Source organism: Cnephaeus nilssonii (assembly GCF_951640355.1).
Source record: "Cnephaeus nilssonii genome assembly, chromosome: 11".
In the NCBI taxonomy this organism is placed as follows: domain Eukaryota; kingdom Metazoa; phylum Chordata; class Mammalia; order Chiroptera; family Vespertilionidae; genus Cnephaeus; species Cnephaeus nilssonii.
In genome coordinates, this window is record NC_137082.1 from 40,899,156 (window position 1) to 40,917,580 (window position 18,425).

Sequence of the window (18,425 nt, forward strand, 5' to 3'; positions counted from 1 at the left end):
AATGCTTGATTTGGGTATTCAGAGGATGTTAGTTTTCTATGAGTCTCTTCATCTTAATAGTAATGTAAAACTACAAAATATATATATATAAGAAATTAGTTAATATATATTTGAATGGATAGTATATGTTTAAAAAGCACAGGATGATGTCATTTTCATATATGTAAAAATTTTGGTTTACTTTTCAAAATACTAAATAATTTCTAGTCAAGTTATAAAGGGAATCTTCACATCTCAAGTTGTATTAATTCAGTTAAGAGCAAATATAATATACTGAAGTCATTGAATATTTAAAAATTGAAAGTATTCTGCCTTACTTGGGTTACACATCAAATTCACTATTTTCTTGAGTTCCAAAATGAAGTAGCATCTTAGAATGCTGATTGGTCCTGAATTTTCTTGGGTTTTGTTTTATTTCTTTTGCTTTTACCTTGACCAATGGGCTTGTGATTCTGATGTGCTTCTGTGTTTTGAGCTTTCAGTTTAAAACTTTTAAGGTGATAATTTCTGTAAGATTTTCTTTACTGTTTTATCATTTATTTCTCAGATTGCATATTTTTAAAATTTCCATTTTATTATTATTATGAAAATTTTCAGTTTTAGCTTAGGTTTACCTCTGTGTGTTGCTATAGACCAAGTAGTCAGTTTTATTACTTATAGAGTGGCTTAACATATAATTTAATGAGTGATGAACTTATCCACCCAATTATATAGTTAACTGAATTTCTTTGTTCTCTGGCATCTTTGTTCAAATCATATTTAAAGTTTACGCTACAAATTATAAATTAATTGAAAGAAGGATTGATATAAAAAGTTTGGTTTTTCTAACTTTATTTAGATAATAGCTTTTCGGTCAATTGTTAAAACTTTTTTTATATCTTATACTTGAAAATAGAAATGGTTTAGAACACATGCCAGTAAAATTTGAGAGACATTCTTTCATATAACTGAAAAACTCACTTGCTGATGCATATTAAAACATGAGGTGATAGCAATACACAATTAATAAACTAATTAATCATCTTTTTAAAATTTATGTAATACTTTACAAACTACAAAGTGCTTTCAAACCTATTCTTAAAAAAAAATCTTTGCCCTAACCGGTTTGGCTCAGTGGATGGAGCGTCGGCCTGCGGACTGAGGGGTCCCAGGTTCGATTCCGGTCGGGGGCATGTGCCTTGGTTGCGGGCGCATCCCCAGTGGGGGGTGTGCAGGAGGCAGCTGATTGATGTTTCTCTCTCACCGATGTTTCTAACTCTGTCCTTCTCCCTTTCTCTCTGTAAAAAATCAATAAAATATATTTAAAAAATATTTAAGAAAGGCATTATATAAATTAAAATTTTTGAAGAATTAGATTGTGATATATATTAGTACGCAACAATAAAGTTGTAGCTTCAAGGTAAAAGTCAAAACTTCTTATTCATAGTTCATTGCTTTTGCCATCCAATTTCTAACCTGTATTAATTTATCCATTTATACATACAGGGTGGGGCAAAAGTAGGTTTACCATGTGATTATGCGAAGCACAGTTTATTCTTGTATTATTATTTATTAACTAGAGGCCCGGTGCATGGATTCGTGCATCAGTGGGGTCCCTTGGCCTAGCCTGCGCCCTCTTGCAATCCGGGACTCTTTGGGGGATGTGGGATAGCTGGCTTTGGCCTAGTCCCCGCAGGCCCGATCCAGAGAGGAGGGAGCCCAATCCCCTCAGGCATGATCCAGACAGGAGGGAGCCTGATGCTGTGCATTGAGCGTCTGTGTCCTGGCATTGAGTGTCATAATGACCGGTTAACCGGTCGTTCGGTCCTTCAGTTGTTCGGTCGCTTCGGCTTTTTTTCCATACGAACAACTGTAAGCCCACTTTTGCTAACCCCTGAAAACACACACACACACACACACACACACACACACACACACACACACACACACTGACCTTGTTCCATAAAAGATCTTAAGAAGCTTTGAAAGTTAATGTAAAATATAAAAATAGTGAGGGAATTGAGACAAGGGCAAAGTAAGAGTAGGAAAGAAAGACAAGGCCACAGTGAATTTAAAAGTTCTGTGTATTTTCCAGAAGTGACCCATAAATTTCTCTCAACTTCTTAGCAGCCAGTGTGCAAAGAGGGGCAGACATTGTTCAGATGCTAGAAATAAAATAGTTGTTTACAGAACTTTAAAACTGAGATCAACAGAGAGTAGACAGAAAATGTGTGTAATTTATTAGCCATCCAGTATTTGGAGATTTTGCAACTCTCGATGTGTTGGGAGGGAGCTCACATAATTAAATGTTAAAGTACCTTCAGTGCTTTTTAGTTGAGAGAACTGAGAACATAAATAAGAAGGTGAAATTTAAATATAGGTATTGAGAGCTCAGTTCCTCCGAAGGCATGTGGGGAACAATTGCTTCTCAGTACAGTTCCTGGACTGTCTTCAACCAAATTACCTGATCTCCAGGCTCCACCCAAGAGTCACTACATCCGCCCGCCCTGATGCCTGGGAGGCTGCACTCAACAGCCTCCCCTGGTGGTTTATGTACACTGAAGTTTCAAAAAAAGTGCTCTACTCATCCAAAATTAAGAAAAACAAAACCCAAGTCTCTGTTCTTTGTGACCATGTTCTGTTATGAAACACCTTCAACCCTTGAATTCTTATTTACTTATATAATGAATAAAGTCAGTTTCCAAGGAAACACGCAAAGATACTCATTGAGCTCCTTCTCTCCCGTGATGTACCATTAGTTTTTAAGAGACTTGCCCTTCGCATCATGCAAGGCAGGCCAAAGATTATACCTTCAAACCGTTCATCAATTGGCTCTTACCTAAAACTCAGTAAAAACAAAAAAAACAAAAAACAAAGAGAACACTTAGAGCTAGTTAAGTGGACACACGGTCCATTTATTCCTCTCCATGTTCTAGTGTATATCCCGAGATTAAACACAACCATAAGAGAGCTGCGTGTTTGGGCCCCATCTCTGGTCTCCTTTAGAGTGGCATTCCCACGTCCCTCTTGAACATCATGCCAGCAGTTTGAGGAGCCTTCCGAGAGTGTTAGAAGGAGATGGCGAGTGTATTTATTGTGGGTCATGTTTCTGCTGTACATTGTTTAGGGTCCCTTCTATGAAGACTCAATCAAGACATTTCTTTTAAATCAGTCTTGGGCATTTTTTGTTTGTTTTGTCTAAGGAACTAGTATGTGAGTTTGGTTTTATTTTCCACATTATCAGTATTTTTAAATTAAAAAATTTCGCTTTGGCCATTCCTTTGAGTTCAAGGAATTTCGCTTGAACTCAAGCCCAAGTTCCTGCCTAATTTTAGTAAATTATGGCTTACACCCCCCATTCTTTTCACCTCATCTTCATACCTTAGGCCAGTGGTTACCAACCTTTCTAATGCCGCGACCCTTTAATACAGTTCCTCATGTTGTGGTGACCCCCAACCATAAAATTAGGCGACCCTGCTAGCGGTTCTCAACCTGTGGGTCGCGACAGAGCCTAAGACCATCAGAAAACACAGATATTTACATTACGATTCATAACAGTAGCAAAATTACAGTTATGAAGTAGCAACGAAAACAATTTTATGGTTGGGGGTCACCACAACATGAGGAACTGAATTAAAGGGTCGCGGCATAAGAAAGGTTGAAAACCACTGCCTTAGGCCTATCTTTTCTTTTTCCTATTTTATGTCTATAAGTGTCCCTAAGTCCTTTACGTATATGTTTGTGTGTACATATATTATTTATGTGAAACACACACACATTTTTAATTTTATTTCATGAGCCATGGAAACAAAAATAATAATTATACACATAATATGAATTACTATTATTTCCTAAAAGTAAAACATAAAGGTTCTTTTCATTAACTGAAATATCCTTGATCTTCCTGGAGTAGTTTATGTATCTGTAGAATTTTTCTATAATATAGTTAGAAAAAGATATAAAAATAAGATAATTTTAACTGCTGTGTAAGTTTTATAGTCATAGATTTATTTATTTATTTGTTTATTTTTTTTTTTAATCTTCACCCAAGGATATTTTTCCATTGATTTTTAGAGAGAGTGGAAGAGAGAGGGAAAAACAGAGAGAAATATCTGTGTGAGAGAAACACATAGATTGGTTGCCTCCTGCATGTGCCCTGTGGGATCAGGCTTAAACCGGCAGTCGGACATCCCTCTCACAATCTGGGACTGCTGGCTCCTAACTGCTCACCTGCCTGCCTGCCTGATTGCCCCTAACTGCCTCTGCCTGCCTGCCTGATTGCCCCTAACAGCCCTCCCCTGCCGGCCTGATCTCACCCCTAACTGCTCTCCCCTGCTGGCCTGATTGCCCCTAACTGCCTCTGCCTGCCTGATCGCTGGGGTCCAGGGTGCAGGTGAATGGGATTCCTGGCTGGCAGGCCGCTGATAGCACGCTATCCAACAGCTGATTCTGCGAGGAATGAGGCTCCCTCCTTCCTCCTATCAGGGTCCAGTTTGAAGGCCGGCCACACCCCCAATCTTGGGAGACCCAGCGTTCCACCACGCCCCAACTGAGGCCCACAGCCCCCTCCTGCCACAGCGCTGTGGCGTCCCGGGGCCCACAGCCCCCTCCCACTGTGGCGCCTCAGTGTCCCGGGGCCCACAGCCCCTTCGGCAGTCCCCGGGAAGTGCGGTGGAGGGACTGAGAGGTCAGCAGTTCAGCCCGCTCACCAATGCCCACCCACCTGAGCCTGCTGCACGTGCACTGTCATTCTGTCGTTTTTTTAAGTCGTTTTGGACGTTATGAACCCTGGCTCTTTATAGATAGATAGATAGATAGATAGATAGATAGATAGATAGATAGATAGATAGAGGCATCCATTAATAATACAAGAAAATTACTTAGATTTTAATGCCCTTGAGAAAACACGGCACCCACATCCTTCAAAACACAGTTATACCAAAACAGTTCTGCCAGATTTTTCAACACGATACCAAATAAGGCTATATGATTCTATAAGAATTAAATAGCATTCTTTTTAGAACATGATCTATTAGCAACAAGATCATTGCAACATTGAATTAATTTTATGTTTATCAATAAGCAGAGTAAGAAGTACAATAAAGTAACATTTAAGAAATGAATTTCTTAGATTTTCTCCCATCTCATTGGACTTTGCCTTTGTCAGTCTCTCAGATGATCTTCAAAAAGGCACCATCCAGCACTGGACATATATTATTGTTAGGGGGTTCTGAGTAATTTACATTTAATTTCCTGGGGAATAAATAATGCAGCAACCTCGGTTAAAAATACCCTGGACACTAAGAACATAGAATTAACCCTCTTTCAAGTCTCGGGAAGATCAACATCACTGAAGTTTCCTCAGAATTCATTGTTAAGATTTTGTTCCTAGTTACTCTGTTACTGAACTTGAATAGTCTTGTGAAGCCCCTCATAGTAGCCCAGCCAACACTGAGCCTGTCATGCTTGACGCAGTTTGATGAATTATTTCTCTTTCGGTCACCATGTAAACTCTGACTCACGTTACACTGCAGTATTTGATGCATAAGACATGAAAATGCAGAAGTGCACAGATGTTGCTGAACTAAGAGAAAAGCAGTATAGAACAGATACGTGTAATAGACACTTGTTCGAAGGTGAATGCTTTAAGGGTTTATTATATATTTTACAAAACTACTCTTTACTAATCTCAGAAGAAGAAAAGTTAAGCTCTTATAAGCTACTGACTGTCAAAGCTTAATTAGAAAGGAAGATAAAGTACCTCTAGAAATATAATGTGATTATAATGTAATTTAAAATTTTAAGGCTATTTTATTATGTTCTGAGGGACTAGAAGTAAAATAATGCATAAAAAATAAAGGATTAGGGATTCTTTAATGAAATTGTAAGTTGATGGGAAAATTTGATTGTATTTGGAGATAAAGACAGTTCAGGATTTTTTCATAGCACAAGTTAGATATGCCTCTAAATGTAATTTTTAGTCACTTAGAAGTCCTCTGTTATGCAGATTGAAGAAGGGGGTTTTGCATTCATTTCTCTTGCAGTGCCTGTAGCAACTAGTAGAGAGCTTCCTCTATCCCGAGAATTCCCAGATAGATCCTTATTTCATGCATTTTATTCTTTTAGGTTAAGGCAATTTATTTGATATATAACCAAGAGTAATTTAACTTTTATGCCTTCTAAAGACTTGTCAAATAAATCCACAGATTCCAAAGAAATCCTTTGTTGGGCTCTGTCCCAATTTTTAGTTTAGAAAATATGAACACTCAATAGAGGCACTCAATAACTGTGGTGAGTAATGAGACCAGCCATGCCGCTTCACGTGTTTAGTCCTTAATTTCTTAGTAATAAATGACACCAGTTATTTCACTTAAGCTGTGACCTTGCTGCATGGTTTTTATAGAATTATAAGTTGTAGAATTTCAAATCTGAAAAGGACCTTATGTTATGAATTACCTACTCCTGTCCTTCATTTTGCAAATAGATAAATTTAGAACATTTTTGTGCTGACAGTCAAAAGTGAAGGCCGGCTTTGCTGAACAGATCTCACCCGTCTCTGGGTTCCGCAGGGTGGGTGTGCACCCGCTGCACTGGCAGGTACACGTCAGGGGGACACACGAGGTGTGCCATCTCATGAGCGGACAGGGTGTGGCCCAGCCCCAGGCCTGTTCCTGGCTGCATCCTTCACTCCATCTTCTCCCACCTCCTCTGGGACTTTGCTCTTCAGAAAATCCTCCTCTCCCTTTTATACTGAACTGCTCTCAATGGCATCTCTTCCTCAGCCTGAAAGCTTGCTGTTATCTCTCGTTTAAAACCCTTACTTTCCTTGAATCTCCTGTCTCTGCTGTCCAGTCTCTCATTTCCCCTCCTTTAGGAAAAGGAGTCTGCACTCTGGCCATTTTGTCACCTCTGTGCCCTCTTAATCTGCTGTTATCTGATGTTGGTCCCTGCTATTTTGCTAGTATCTCTCTCTATCCCTAGTTAGAATTTTTTGATTGCCAAGTACTTTTCAGTCTTCAGTGTTGTGGGTCTCAGAACCCATTAAAAATTTAAAATCCTAAAGAGTTTTTGTTTATAAAGGTTGTATCTAGAGACTTTTAATGTATTAGAAATTAAAGTTGAAAAGTTTAAAAAATATTTATTGATTCATTTCAAATAACAATAAACTCAGTTCAAATTGCTATAAAAACACATTTTTATGAAAAATAACTACTTGCCAAAACAAAAGGAAATACTAAGAAAAATTGCATTGTTTAACATTTTTGCAGATTTCTTTAATGTCTGGCTTAATAGAAGACAGGTGGATTTTCATGTCTGCATCTGTCTTCAATCTGTTGCCATGTGTTATTTGAATGTTTAATTGTATGGTGAAAATCTGGTCTCACATAGATATATAATTGAAAAAGGAGGAATCTTTCAATTGCCTTTTAGATAATTTTTCATCTTACTTGGTAATTCACCAAAACTCAACGCGTGGTTGTTTTTTAAAGGTTAGTTGCAGTGTGGAATCTTCAGTCGGAATGAACTTTTCATACGGTTGTGTTCAGTCCACTGGTGTATCCTGCACTTTAAGTGGGTCCTTCGCCCATGTGTGATTTTGTAGCATTTTCTGCCCCTAAAGGTCTTAAAGTAGGCATGGCAGAGATAGGGGGATAAATCAGAGAAATGCCATGACGCTATGATAAAAGGGAGTCCCAGACATAGAAGAATCCAAGGTGATGTGACTGAACAGACACAGAGGTGGGGCTTGGCAGTTGTGCCCAGGAAGAAAAAGGAGTCTTGGTGATGTGTTAGCTGAATTTTAAAAAGTGAGTAGCTATTTATCAGGCAGACAAATCCTTCTGACCCCAAAATCTGAGCTATTTCCATATGCACAATTGGCTGTCATGGAATGAAATACTATGTTAAATGTAATTGTGAATCTGACAGTTGAATCAGGGATGGCTTTGCAAAATTATAGTGTGTTACACTGCATATTTCACTACCAAGAATGAAGAAATTCTCAAATAATCTATGAATAGACCTAAGCCATATATTTAATGGCTCAAGTACTTGGGCTTCTTAGTAGAAATAAATAAAACAGTACAGTAGTAGTAGTAATAATAGTAGTAGTAGTAAGGAGGAACTCAAAGGACTTAGGATGTAAATTTCTATAATGTACTATAAATGGATAAATCAGTGAATCTTGGGTGGGAAAATGGGAAATCTACTGAATTTTAGTGGTAGTAACCTGGAACTGTAAAGTGTTTTATATGGTTAGCTGGATTTACTGGATTATTTCTCCATTGACCTTGGTTGGGAACTTCTTAATATGATTTTACAAAGAAAATATACATCACATTAAAACACTTTTATTCACTTGTGTGAGTAAATATAATTATTGCTTACCCATAGTTGGTTACATTAAGAGATACTAGAATTGTAAAAAGATTGAGGTCAATCCATTTCTACTGACTGTAAGAGAGAAATTTAAAGAGAAACTAGCAAAGTTTTAGAAGAGAAAGTTAAATCATCTATTCATGCATGTACATGTATATGTATGAAGAGGAAAAAAATCTGGTAAGAAATATCTCAAAGTGTTTCTCATGGTTATCAGGGGTAGTGGAGGGGATTAGTAGTAAAGAGTTACTTTCTTAATTGTTCATTTTTCTATATTGTCTGGGTTTCTCTTTAACAATGAGTATGTATTCCTTTAGTAAATATACAGTAGAATATTTCAAATGAAAAAAATAATAAAAAATAATCATTGTGGAAACAGTAAAGCTTCAAATAACATAAGATACAAAAAATTCAAGATAAAATAAATATTTAAACTTTTGAACTGAATGGAAAAAAATTAGTCTAGAGTTAAAAGTCTGTATTTTCAGAGATAGTTTTAAAAATATATATTTTATTAACTTTAGAAAGAGAGAGGAAGGAAGACACACAGAGAGAAACATTGATCCATTGCCTCCCTGACGCACCCCAACCAGGAATCGAACCCACAATCTGGGCATGTGCCCTGACTGGGAATGGAACTGGCGACCTTTGGTGCATGGGAGGATGCTCAACCAACTGAGCCACACCAGGCAGGGCCAGAGATAGTTTATCTTTTCTTAAACTTTGTTATTCTGTAGACAGACTGATTGATTCTGCTTTTCAAGTGAAAAGCTGAATCAGCTCGGTTCACCCTAAATGGGCACTTAGAATCCAGTAAGGAAATAAGCACTGTCTACATTAGAACAGTGCATGAGCTCACTTCTTAAAAAATTTTTCCTAACCTGCGGTCTGTTCTTATCCCAGGTGGTGATAACAGTAATGGGATGTGAAACAGCTTCTGTCCTTACTTCCAGTAAAATTCTTAAATTAGTTACCATTTTGTGCATATCTTTTATAATAAATAAATTTAGTTGTTATTCTTGTACTCATGTGAGTAGAAACCCCACTAAAACCATTTTCCTACTCCTAAAACTCCCCAAAGATAGCTGTCTTTCAATATTAAACTTCTTCATATTAAAAAACAACAACACACAACTCCAAAGCTTCCAGGAGTATTTCATTTCACTGTATAACAGAAAGAATATTTGTTTTTTAGATTCTTTGAAATGATATAGAGTTCCAAACCAAAATCCATTTTTTGTTTGCATTAGCAACTTTAAGCTAAAACTAAAATAATTTGCAATTGTTACCAGGTTATATTTGCAAATCACAAATATTTAAGAAATAAGCAAATTTGTTTCTGCTTCAATAAATCTTTGAAAAACTAAAAAAAAAAAAAGAAAGAAGCAAATTTAAAATATTTTGGACATTCATTTCCTTCATTTATTAGCATGTTATCAGCTAGCTCTTATTTGCCCTAGGGAGATTAGCCCATTAACTACATTTTATTTATTCCTTCTATAGTATATATCCAGAGGTACAAATGATAATGATGGTGATGAGGATACTATGATAGTTACTAAAGTTTGCATGTTCTTACCAGAGTAAGTGCTTATTATGTGCCAGGCACTGTTCTAAGTACTCTACATGTATTAGCTCATTTAATCCTCCCAACAACATAAATAGCTACTATTGTTCTCATTTTCAGATGAGGAAACTGAGGCATATGCAAGTTAAGTAACTTGTCCAAGGTCACACAGTAAGTGGCAGAGCCAGGCAACAGGAGACCTGTTTTTTCAGCTCTCATACAATACACTCGCAACACGCACGGCGTTTTTCCTTGCAGAAATGCTGCTCCCTGTCTAGCCTAAGAAGTGTTTCCAATTCTCCTACAAACACACAGGGGCCTCTAGCAAGTTTTGTTTGTTTGTTTGTTTGTTTTTAGAAGGAAAGTAATTCACCTGTTAGATAACCAAGTGTTGTTCAGGAAATATTCATTGACTATTTACAGTGTGCAAAATACTGGGTGGGAAGTCCTGACTCACAAATAGCATTCGCCAGTGTCCCTCACCATCCCAGAATGAGAGATCTTTCCATTTTGTCCTCTTGAACTGGTGCCTTCCACTGGAATGGAGCACTTTTGGAAAACATTCCCACACCCTCTACTGCTCACACCCCCAGAACTAGCACAACTCTCCTTGAGCTGATGCCTTCGCCAAAGCCACCTGCATTTCTCCTGATCTGTCAAACACACGCACAGCATAGAGGCCTGCGTTCTGGTGCGGGTGTACGCACGTGTTCAATAAAGAGCCTCCTCCTTTTCAAAGTTCCTCGTTGGTTGCGGCTGAGGCATCTCTGAGGGGTGCACGCAGGCAATAATGAAAATGTGGGGATCAAGGACTTTAAAATTTCTGGATGAAGACCACCCCTCCCCCAACAAGAAATATGTATTTGCAGCATTACTCAATTCCACTTTATTGTTCTTTCACATGCATGAGTGGTAATGTTCTCTCTGACTTAGTTTCCTTGTGGTAGACTGAGTCCGGAAGAAGCTTTGTTCTAACTTGAATATAATAAAAGGCTGTTGTTGCCAGGCTGTTGCCTAAGAAACGCTGCCCAAGTGACATGTTATCAGTGCAGCAACCTGGAGACAGATACCTTTTCCAGAGGACTCAGCACACATGAATCTTACTCTGTACACCCCTTCCCAATTTTGGAGGAATTCAGGACTCTCCTATAGGACCAGGTCAAGACTAGAATAGTCTTAAAAACTGTAATGGATCCTCTTCTTCAATCCATTGAGGATTTGGGGGGTTAGACAAGTGATGCATATCTCACCATCCTTGGTCCTGACAGCCCCCCAATGGGAAGAGTAGTCGAGGGGTATGGTGGGCTCTGGAACCCTCGGCAGAGACAGACTCACTGCAGCCAGTCCGCAGAGTGGGTACTTGTGAAGTGACTGCATAAATAAAACAGACTTACTCTGTTTTGTTAAGAGACACTGTTAAAGAAATAAAACAATTTAACAAGAAATCCAATGATAGAAACGTGCCAGAAGACCTTCCCTGTGCAGAATTCTTTCAGGTACTAGAAGTATTAGTCTAGTGGCAAATTGCAAAGAATGAAAAATGCAGACCTGTAGCATATGGTCCTTTCAGGCAGACTCAAGATTTGATACCAAGAGTAGAATTGATTTCTTTTCTCCCATAAATAACGGTGTTACAGGTGATATAGAAGGGTGAGCGGTAGATGTCAGAGCACAGAGAATGGTCAATGTAACAAAAACTTCTTAGATACAAGTTTAACTAAGTAAAACTTTGTCAACATAAATGTATTTTACCGGCGGTTGTTTTGAAGAGGATTATTTGGAGGGGTGATCGTATTCATGTTTTGCAAAAGGATTTTGGCAATATAGCTGTTACATCTGTGCAAAGCTTAATAACAGATTTTAAAATAATACCTCTGGAAATTTTATTTTCTTGTGGCTATTAAGCTGTACAGAATAAATATTTGTTAAAACAGTTGTTAGATGTTATAGCCCATGTTACTCTAAGGCAGTGCTTCTCAACCTTTCTAATGCCGTGACCCTTTAATACAGTTCCTCATGTTGTGGTGACCCCCAACCATAAAATTATTTTTGTTGCTACCTCATAACTGTAATTTTGCTACTGTTATGAATCGTAATGTAAATATCTGTGTTTTCCGATGGTCGTAGGCGACCCTGCTAGCGGTTCTCAACCTGTGGGCCGAGACCCAACCGCTAGCAGGGTCGCCTAAGACCATCGGAAAACACAGATATTTACATTACAATTCATAACGGTAACAAAATTACAGTTATGAGGTAGCAACAAAAATAATTTTATGGTTGGGGGTCACCACAACATGAGGAACTGTATTAAAGGGTCGCGGCATTAGAAAGGTTGAGAACCACTGCTCTAAGGACATAAATTGTGTGTGCTTATGTGTGTATAGATGCAGATGTAGATAAAGGATATAGGTATAGATATAGGCATATAGTGAAGTCCAATACCTAGACCAACTGCTTTTAAACTAAATCATTTTTTATTTTTTAGTATAAGAACATTAGATTTAGAATACTGATTCCTATCTACTCCATTGAGGTAGAAATGATACTTTGAGAAACTAACGTTTTAATAGCCACTTAATGCGGGGGGGGGGGGCGCTTTATGTGTCAGGAGCCTTAGCACCCTTGCTTCCCTCAAACCCGTGGTCGGCAAACTGTGGCTCGCGAGCCACATGCGGCTCTTTGGCCCCTTGAGTGTGGCTCTGCCACAAAATACCACGGCCTGGGTGAGTCTGTTTTGAAGAAGTGGCGTTAGAAGAAGTTTAAGTTTAAAAAATTTGGCTCTCAAAAGAAATTTCAGTCGTTGTATGTTGATATTTGGCTCTGTTGACTAATGAGTTTGCCGACCACTGCCTCAAACCATACACAAGAGGACATGCCAGACCTGTGCCCAGCGAGACCCGCAGGGCATGCTAATGCGGTGTCTCTGCGTGACTGAAAACGCAGCATTAGTCCTCCACTGAGAGGAAGGAGGCGCATCAGCTGGGGAGGCTTAGGGTTCAGACAAAATTATTGTTGAACCCACTTCTTAGTAATAAGTAACAAACAAAAAAGTTTAAAAACATAATAGTTTTCCAGGTTTATGAAATATGTATGAATGTCGTAATGTCTAATAATGCCAAAATGGCTTTGTCAGAATGTCCCTAGTTTCAAAATGTTCCCCTGCAAACATCTTATCTTGGTCTCTCAGCCTCCCTCGCTGGCATTTCAGAAACGCAGTCCATGCCCCAGCACTTTTCTACTCTACATCAGTCTCTAGAAAGCATTAGAGGATGGTATTTCTTTTCCATCATCCGTTTTACCTCCCCATCCCATGTTTTTAAAAATAATAACAGAAAAGTTACCGATGTTTTCTGGTAATATGAAACCAAAGATAAAAAAGGCAAGGAGTGTGTAATAGAATTGATGCAATAGCCTCATAAATATTTAGGGTAGGCCACTTGTTCATCCGGCAACTCTCACACCGAGACAGTAGGACTAGATAATGGGAAGGTATGTTCAAAACTCCTTAGGAATATAAAATCACACCTTATTTACTCCTCTAAGAGTTTTTATTCTTACCTTCCCAGGCTCTTGCCATATGGCCATGGAATCATTAGGACAAAGCATAGACCTGGAATTGAAATACTTAATTCAGTCAGGAAAATTAATCTAGAAAAAATAAAAATAAATCAACCTCTTATAACCTTCCAACCATCCTCCCTAAATCCCATTTTTACACAATGCCAAATCACACCCAATATGGTTATTCATACTACCTGTAGCCACAACTGTCATTTAGATAAACTGATAAATGTGGAAAATCTAGGGAATTTGCCAGGTAGCTTTTTTTCTGGTGGATAACTTTCTAATTTCATTCTAAATTATTGATGTGAACGTAAGCATAACATCTATGGAGCTTTTATATGATTGTTCTGCTGCTAGAAGGTACATTTCACTTCTTAATACTATAATAAGCCATGAGAACATAATTAAATTGAATATATAATCCTTTTTTCCCATTTCTGTTCAAATAGACATATTTGCATAATAGTCACAGTAGTAAAACTGAGTTTTCATATTTGTTTTTTTTGTATCATCAAATAAGGGTCACTTATTTCTTATTTTAAAATTTAAGGGTGTTTCTTATTATTAAGTTGTTTTCCATTGAAAATAATTATTAACAGACCTTACTGGCATTCCCCATCATTTTTCTTTCAATTGTTTTAAGAGTTACTAAAATGAACCATTTTTGAAAAGTCTCAATATACTAACTATAGATATACACATTTTAAAATATGTACCAGAGCTGGCTTTAACCTTTGACAGGTGTTGCTCTCCACTTCTACATGCAGGTCATCTAACCTGGTATTGTTGTTGTTTTGAAAATGTTCAATTCAGGTTCTACATGGTCAGCTACTATGAGCGGAGTCACAGGATAGCAGTGGGAGCTCGCAATGGTTCAGTGGCCCTGTACGACATCCGCACTGGAAAATGTCAGGTAAATAAATCACCGTGACTTCCTCTCCATAAAGTGAGGAAGCTATTGAAGGGAGTGAGAGACTAGCACTTCACCATTATGGATAATGCTAAAGGAATCAATAGTTTAATGAAGGACTCAAAGAGTATAGAGCCCTACTGTCTCCACTCGGTGGGATGAGGGGCTGGCTGCCTTTGTTATGCCACAGGTGAGTTTGTAACAGAGCCCAGAGTAGGTGGCACTGCTCACACACCACTGGGCGATACATCTTTTCTTCTTTAAACAAAGCTTTCTGATTTTATTGTTTGTTTTTGCCATGTGTTTTCTGAAAAATGTTTGATGATACAACATGATAGTTAATGGCTAAATAAAAATTTTCTGACTAGGTAAAATGAGATATTTAGCAAAGTTTGGAAAAAGAAATCACAATAGTATTTAGTGTAGCTCTATGAAAAGAAAACTGATGTTCTATTGAAATAGATATAGCTTTATATATTTTTATAACTCTTTTAATGGTTTTATAATAATTGATGAAAAAGTCTTGGTTTTGATTTTGATCTTGATCACTTGATTCTCAAAATGGACCAGTTGGGTAGACAAGGCAAGTCTAGCCCCAATTTAGATATAAGTGACTCAAAGCTCTGAGACTAAATCTCTAGCCCAGTGTCACGCTCTTAGTTAATGGCAAAATCAGGGCTAGGCTCTGCTGTGACCGTGGTGAATTTACAGTGCTCATTGATAAATAGTTCCAAGTCATGACTTGTTATGTTTCACTGTAGCATTTAGCAACGTGGATGTATTCACCATATTGGGAATTATATTGAACTGTATCAGATTGATATAGCCAACTGTACTAGGAATTTCCAGAAGAAATATGAAGTTCATAAAGATGTGGCTAAAATTTTAAATTGTCTCTTACATTTAATATGCTATTAATTAATTCTCCAAAAGCTCCCCTGGCTGCTTTCCATGAAATAGTTCTCACATATGGTAACAGGTGTTGGGGGTAAAAGTTTTGGGGGTCAGGCACATTTGGAGGAGACCATTTGAATGTTCCTCTCTGCAGGCCTCCTCCGGGTCTCTACCGTGTGGATGTGCATTGTGCATTCCTGGGAGCGCACAGACTGTGTACCATTGGCTCTACTTATGTAATAATTCAAGTTTGTTTGTGTGTTTTAAGACATTAAGGTCTCATTGGTGACCATATTTCTTTACTTTGAGCTCTCACTTTGAGCAATGAAACTTCTCTGAATACCTGCTTAAAAATTAAGTTACATGTTGTTTATATTATTTGCTCCTAAGAGAGATAGTTCTTTAAAATTGGAGTTTATCACTACTAGGAGGCTTGAGAGAAATAAACCACAAACATCTACAAGGTGCAGAAAAAAAATAGAACAAGGGGACCTTTTCAAGCTTCTTTAAAATCAAAGTGTGGAAATCATAGAGGACTCTTCGTTATCGGACAAGACATGGTTGCCACCGGCAGAGGGAGAAGTGAGGCCCTGTGAGCCAAGAGGAGTGAGAGGAGCAGCTAAGCATTAATAAGAAAGGAACAAACTGTCCTCAACTAGACACTTTACAGTTTTCTTCCTCCTAAGTGGTCTCAGTGAAGATCTTAGTACAATGCAAAAAAACATGAGTAATTTGAATGTCTTATTCTTTTTGAGTTACTTGAGATGCACTTATTAATCAGACATTCTTTCTTAATAGGAATTCGTAATGCTATTGATATTCCATTTTATTTTGTCTACATTTGAGTGCATTTGGACATTTTAGTGTCCCATGATTTTTCTTCTACCTCAGCTTCTTGATTTTGATATCCAAAGCTATCACTAGTGTTACAAGCCTGAATAACTTTTACCTTCCAGTTCTATGGGAAACGGAACATTACCCTTTTCTCTCATTATTCAGAACTGGAAACAAAGGTAAATCTCTAAAATCAATCTTATAAATCAAACTACTTTGGCCAATTATATCCAGTGACAATAGCTCTTAAGTAAGAATGATTCTCATTCTTTTATGGAATTAGTGTTATAGTATTTGAAATAAGTGAAGTAACACTTGAACCAAAATATACAAGTATAGTTGGCATGTCTAGAGAGGATGTTTTAAAGTTGACTCAAGGGACTAGGGGTTTTGAACTAGGAAGCAGTAGGGCATTTCTGCAATTAGACATTGGACTCAGTTAACAGAGAGAGTGGGACATTTTTCCTAGCATGAGCAAAAGCATCGAGATATGCCTTTCTAAACAATGTAGAAGAAAACGTCGCTGGGCCTTAGGGGTAGGTGTCCAGTGAGGTGGGAAGGTAAGGCAGAACCACCTAAATGGGGAGTCAGTTCTGATGGGGAAATCGGCTGTGGCCTGCGGGCACAGGACGCCAGAGGCTGAGGATACCCAGGGCCCAGGGGAAGCAGAGAACCCACGGCTGAGGGACTGGAGGGAGGGTCCTATGCGGTCCCTGTTGTTATCGATAGGTTGGGAGAGGAGAGAAGAGAAAAATTAAATCCCTTTCCCTTACCTCTTGGCATTGGCTTCTCCCGTTTTTAAAAATAATTTTCTTTTAACCTATTCTTCCTAAACAAGAATAGGAGATTATGCAAACCATAGGACAGATGTGCAGATCTATCTGAACATGAGTTTTACTTATATCAAGGGTTCTCAAACTGCTGCCCAAATCTTCCCGCCGCCTGTTGATGTATTTAAAGTTTTACTGGAATACATCCCCGCTGATTCCCTTAAGGATCGTCTGAGCTGCTGGCACGCTGCAGTGGCAGAACTGAGTTGTCGTGACCAACAGAGACCTCATGTGGTCTCCACAGTCTAACATAGTTACTGTGGCCCTTTACAGAAAAAGTTTGCTGGTCCTGGACGTAGATGATTGAGGAGGTAGATTAACTAATTTAACCAAAAAGTGATTTACAACAGTATAGCGTAATATATTGGAGAATAATAACTAGAAACTTGTGTGGTTCACATTCCATCTTCATCATTTGTTAATTTTATAACCTTGGGGAAGTTTCTTAGCTTCTGAGCTGAAGCTCCCTCCCTTAAAACAGGGATAGAAACAGTGTATGTTATTGTGAGAAGTACATAAGATAATTTATGTAAAATTCTTAGCACAGGGCCTGCCCAGGAGCTAATAGTCAGTAAATTATGGCTATTATCATATTTAAATGATCTTAGAAATGCATTACATTGCAAAAATTTAGAGAATTTTAAAGCTAAAACTTGAGGCCTCAGGTGTTTATGGACTCTCAAGGCTTAGAGTTCTCACTCCTAGTTAGGGGCACTGTGGGGAAAGGAGGCCGCACTGCCTCGGGTCATGTGTAGATTTCCTGCTTAAAGGCAGCTCTTGCCTGTGGTGCTAAGTTGAATCTCTACTGATTATGGAAATCAGAAACTTTGATGCAGTTCAATAGTTAAAATTCTGCTGTGCTGCTGACTGCATTTTCACTTGGCAACTGCTAGCAATTTCAGACTATACCTCACTCGAATTTTGCTTCATTTAAAAAAAAAATAGTAACTCCCTATGTAGTGCTTAAGTTTTGTTGGTAGGCAGTGTTCTTGATAAGCAGACTAGTTAAGCTCCAGGAACCCTAGAGCTACAGGTGTGACTTTGGTTAAACCAGATATGGAAATTCTCCCTCCAGCAACATTTGCCTCTGGTTTGGCAGACTTGATTTCTATCTCACTAATTTTCTAGTCCTTTCTGAACACATTCTGTGTAGTAAACAACTGCTGGCTCTGTGTAAGTTTCTCTCAAGTTCATGTTAACTCATTTTCCTTATGAAGTTTGCACTGTGTTACTCAGAGGCATCTGATTCACTTCAGTAAATCTAGGCACGAGAAAAGAGTGTGGCTGATGTCTTACCTAATTGTTAAATTATTAAAAGAACTTTATTATTAAAAATTTTAAGTAAGTTCCTTAAAGATTAAACTCATTTTTAAAGCCTAATATTTTCTAGTTCCTGGTGCACAGTAAAATACATGTTGATCAAATAAAACACCCCGAGTCTTTGGAGTAAAACCTATACATAATGATG

General features: G+C 38.0%; 1 protein-coding gene across 3 annotated transcripts in view; it reads left to right on the forward strand.

Annotated features, from left to right (window-relative positions):
• WDR7 (WD repeat domain 7) overlaps positions 1-18,425 on the forward strand; it is a 290,874-nt gene that overhangs the window by 220,243 nt on the left and 52,206 nt on the right. For all 3 annotated transcript variants that reach the window (XM_079784071.1, XM_079784070.1, XM_079784069.1), the window contains one exon: positions 14,303-14,402. In XM_079784071.1, coding sequence (XP_079640197.1) covers positions 14,303-14,402 — 100 coding nt within the window. The remainder of the gene's footprint in view (positions 1-14,302; positions 14,403-18,425) is intronic.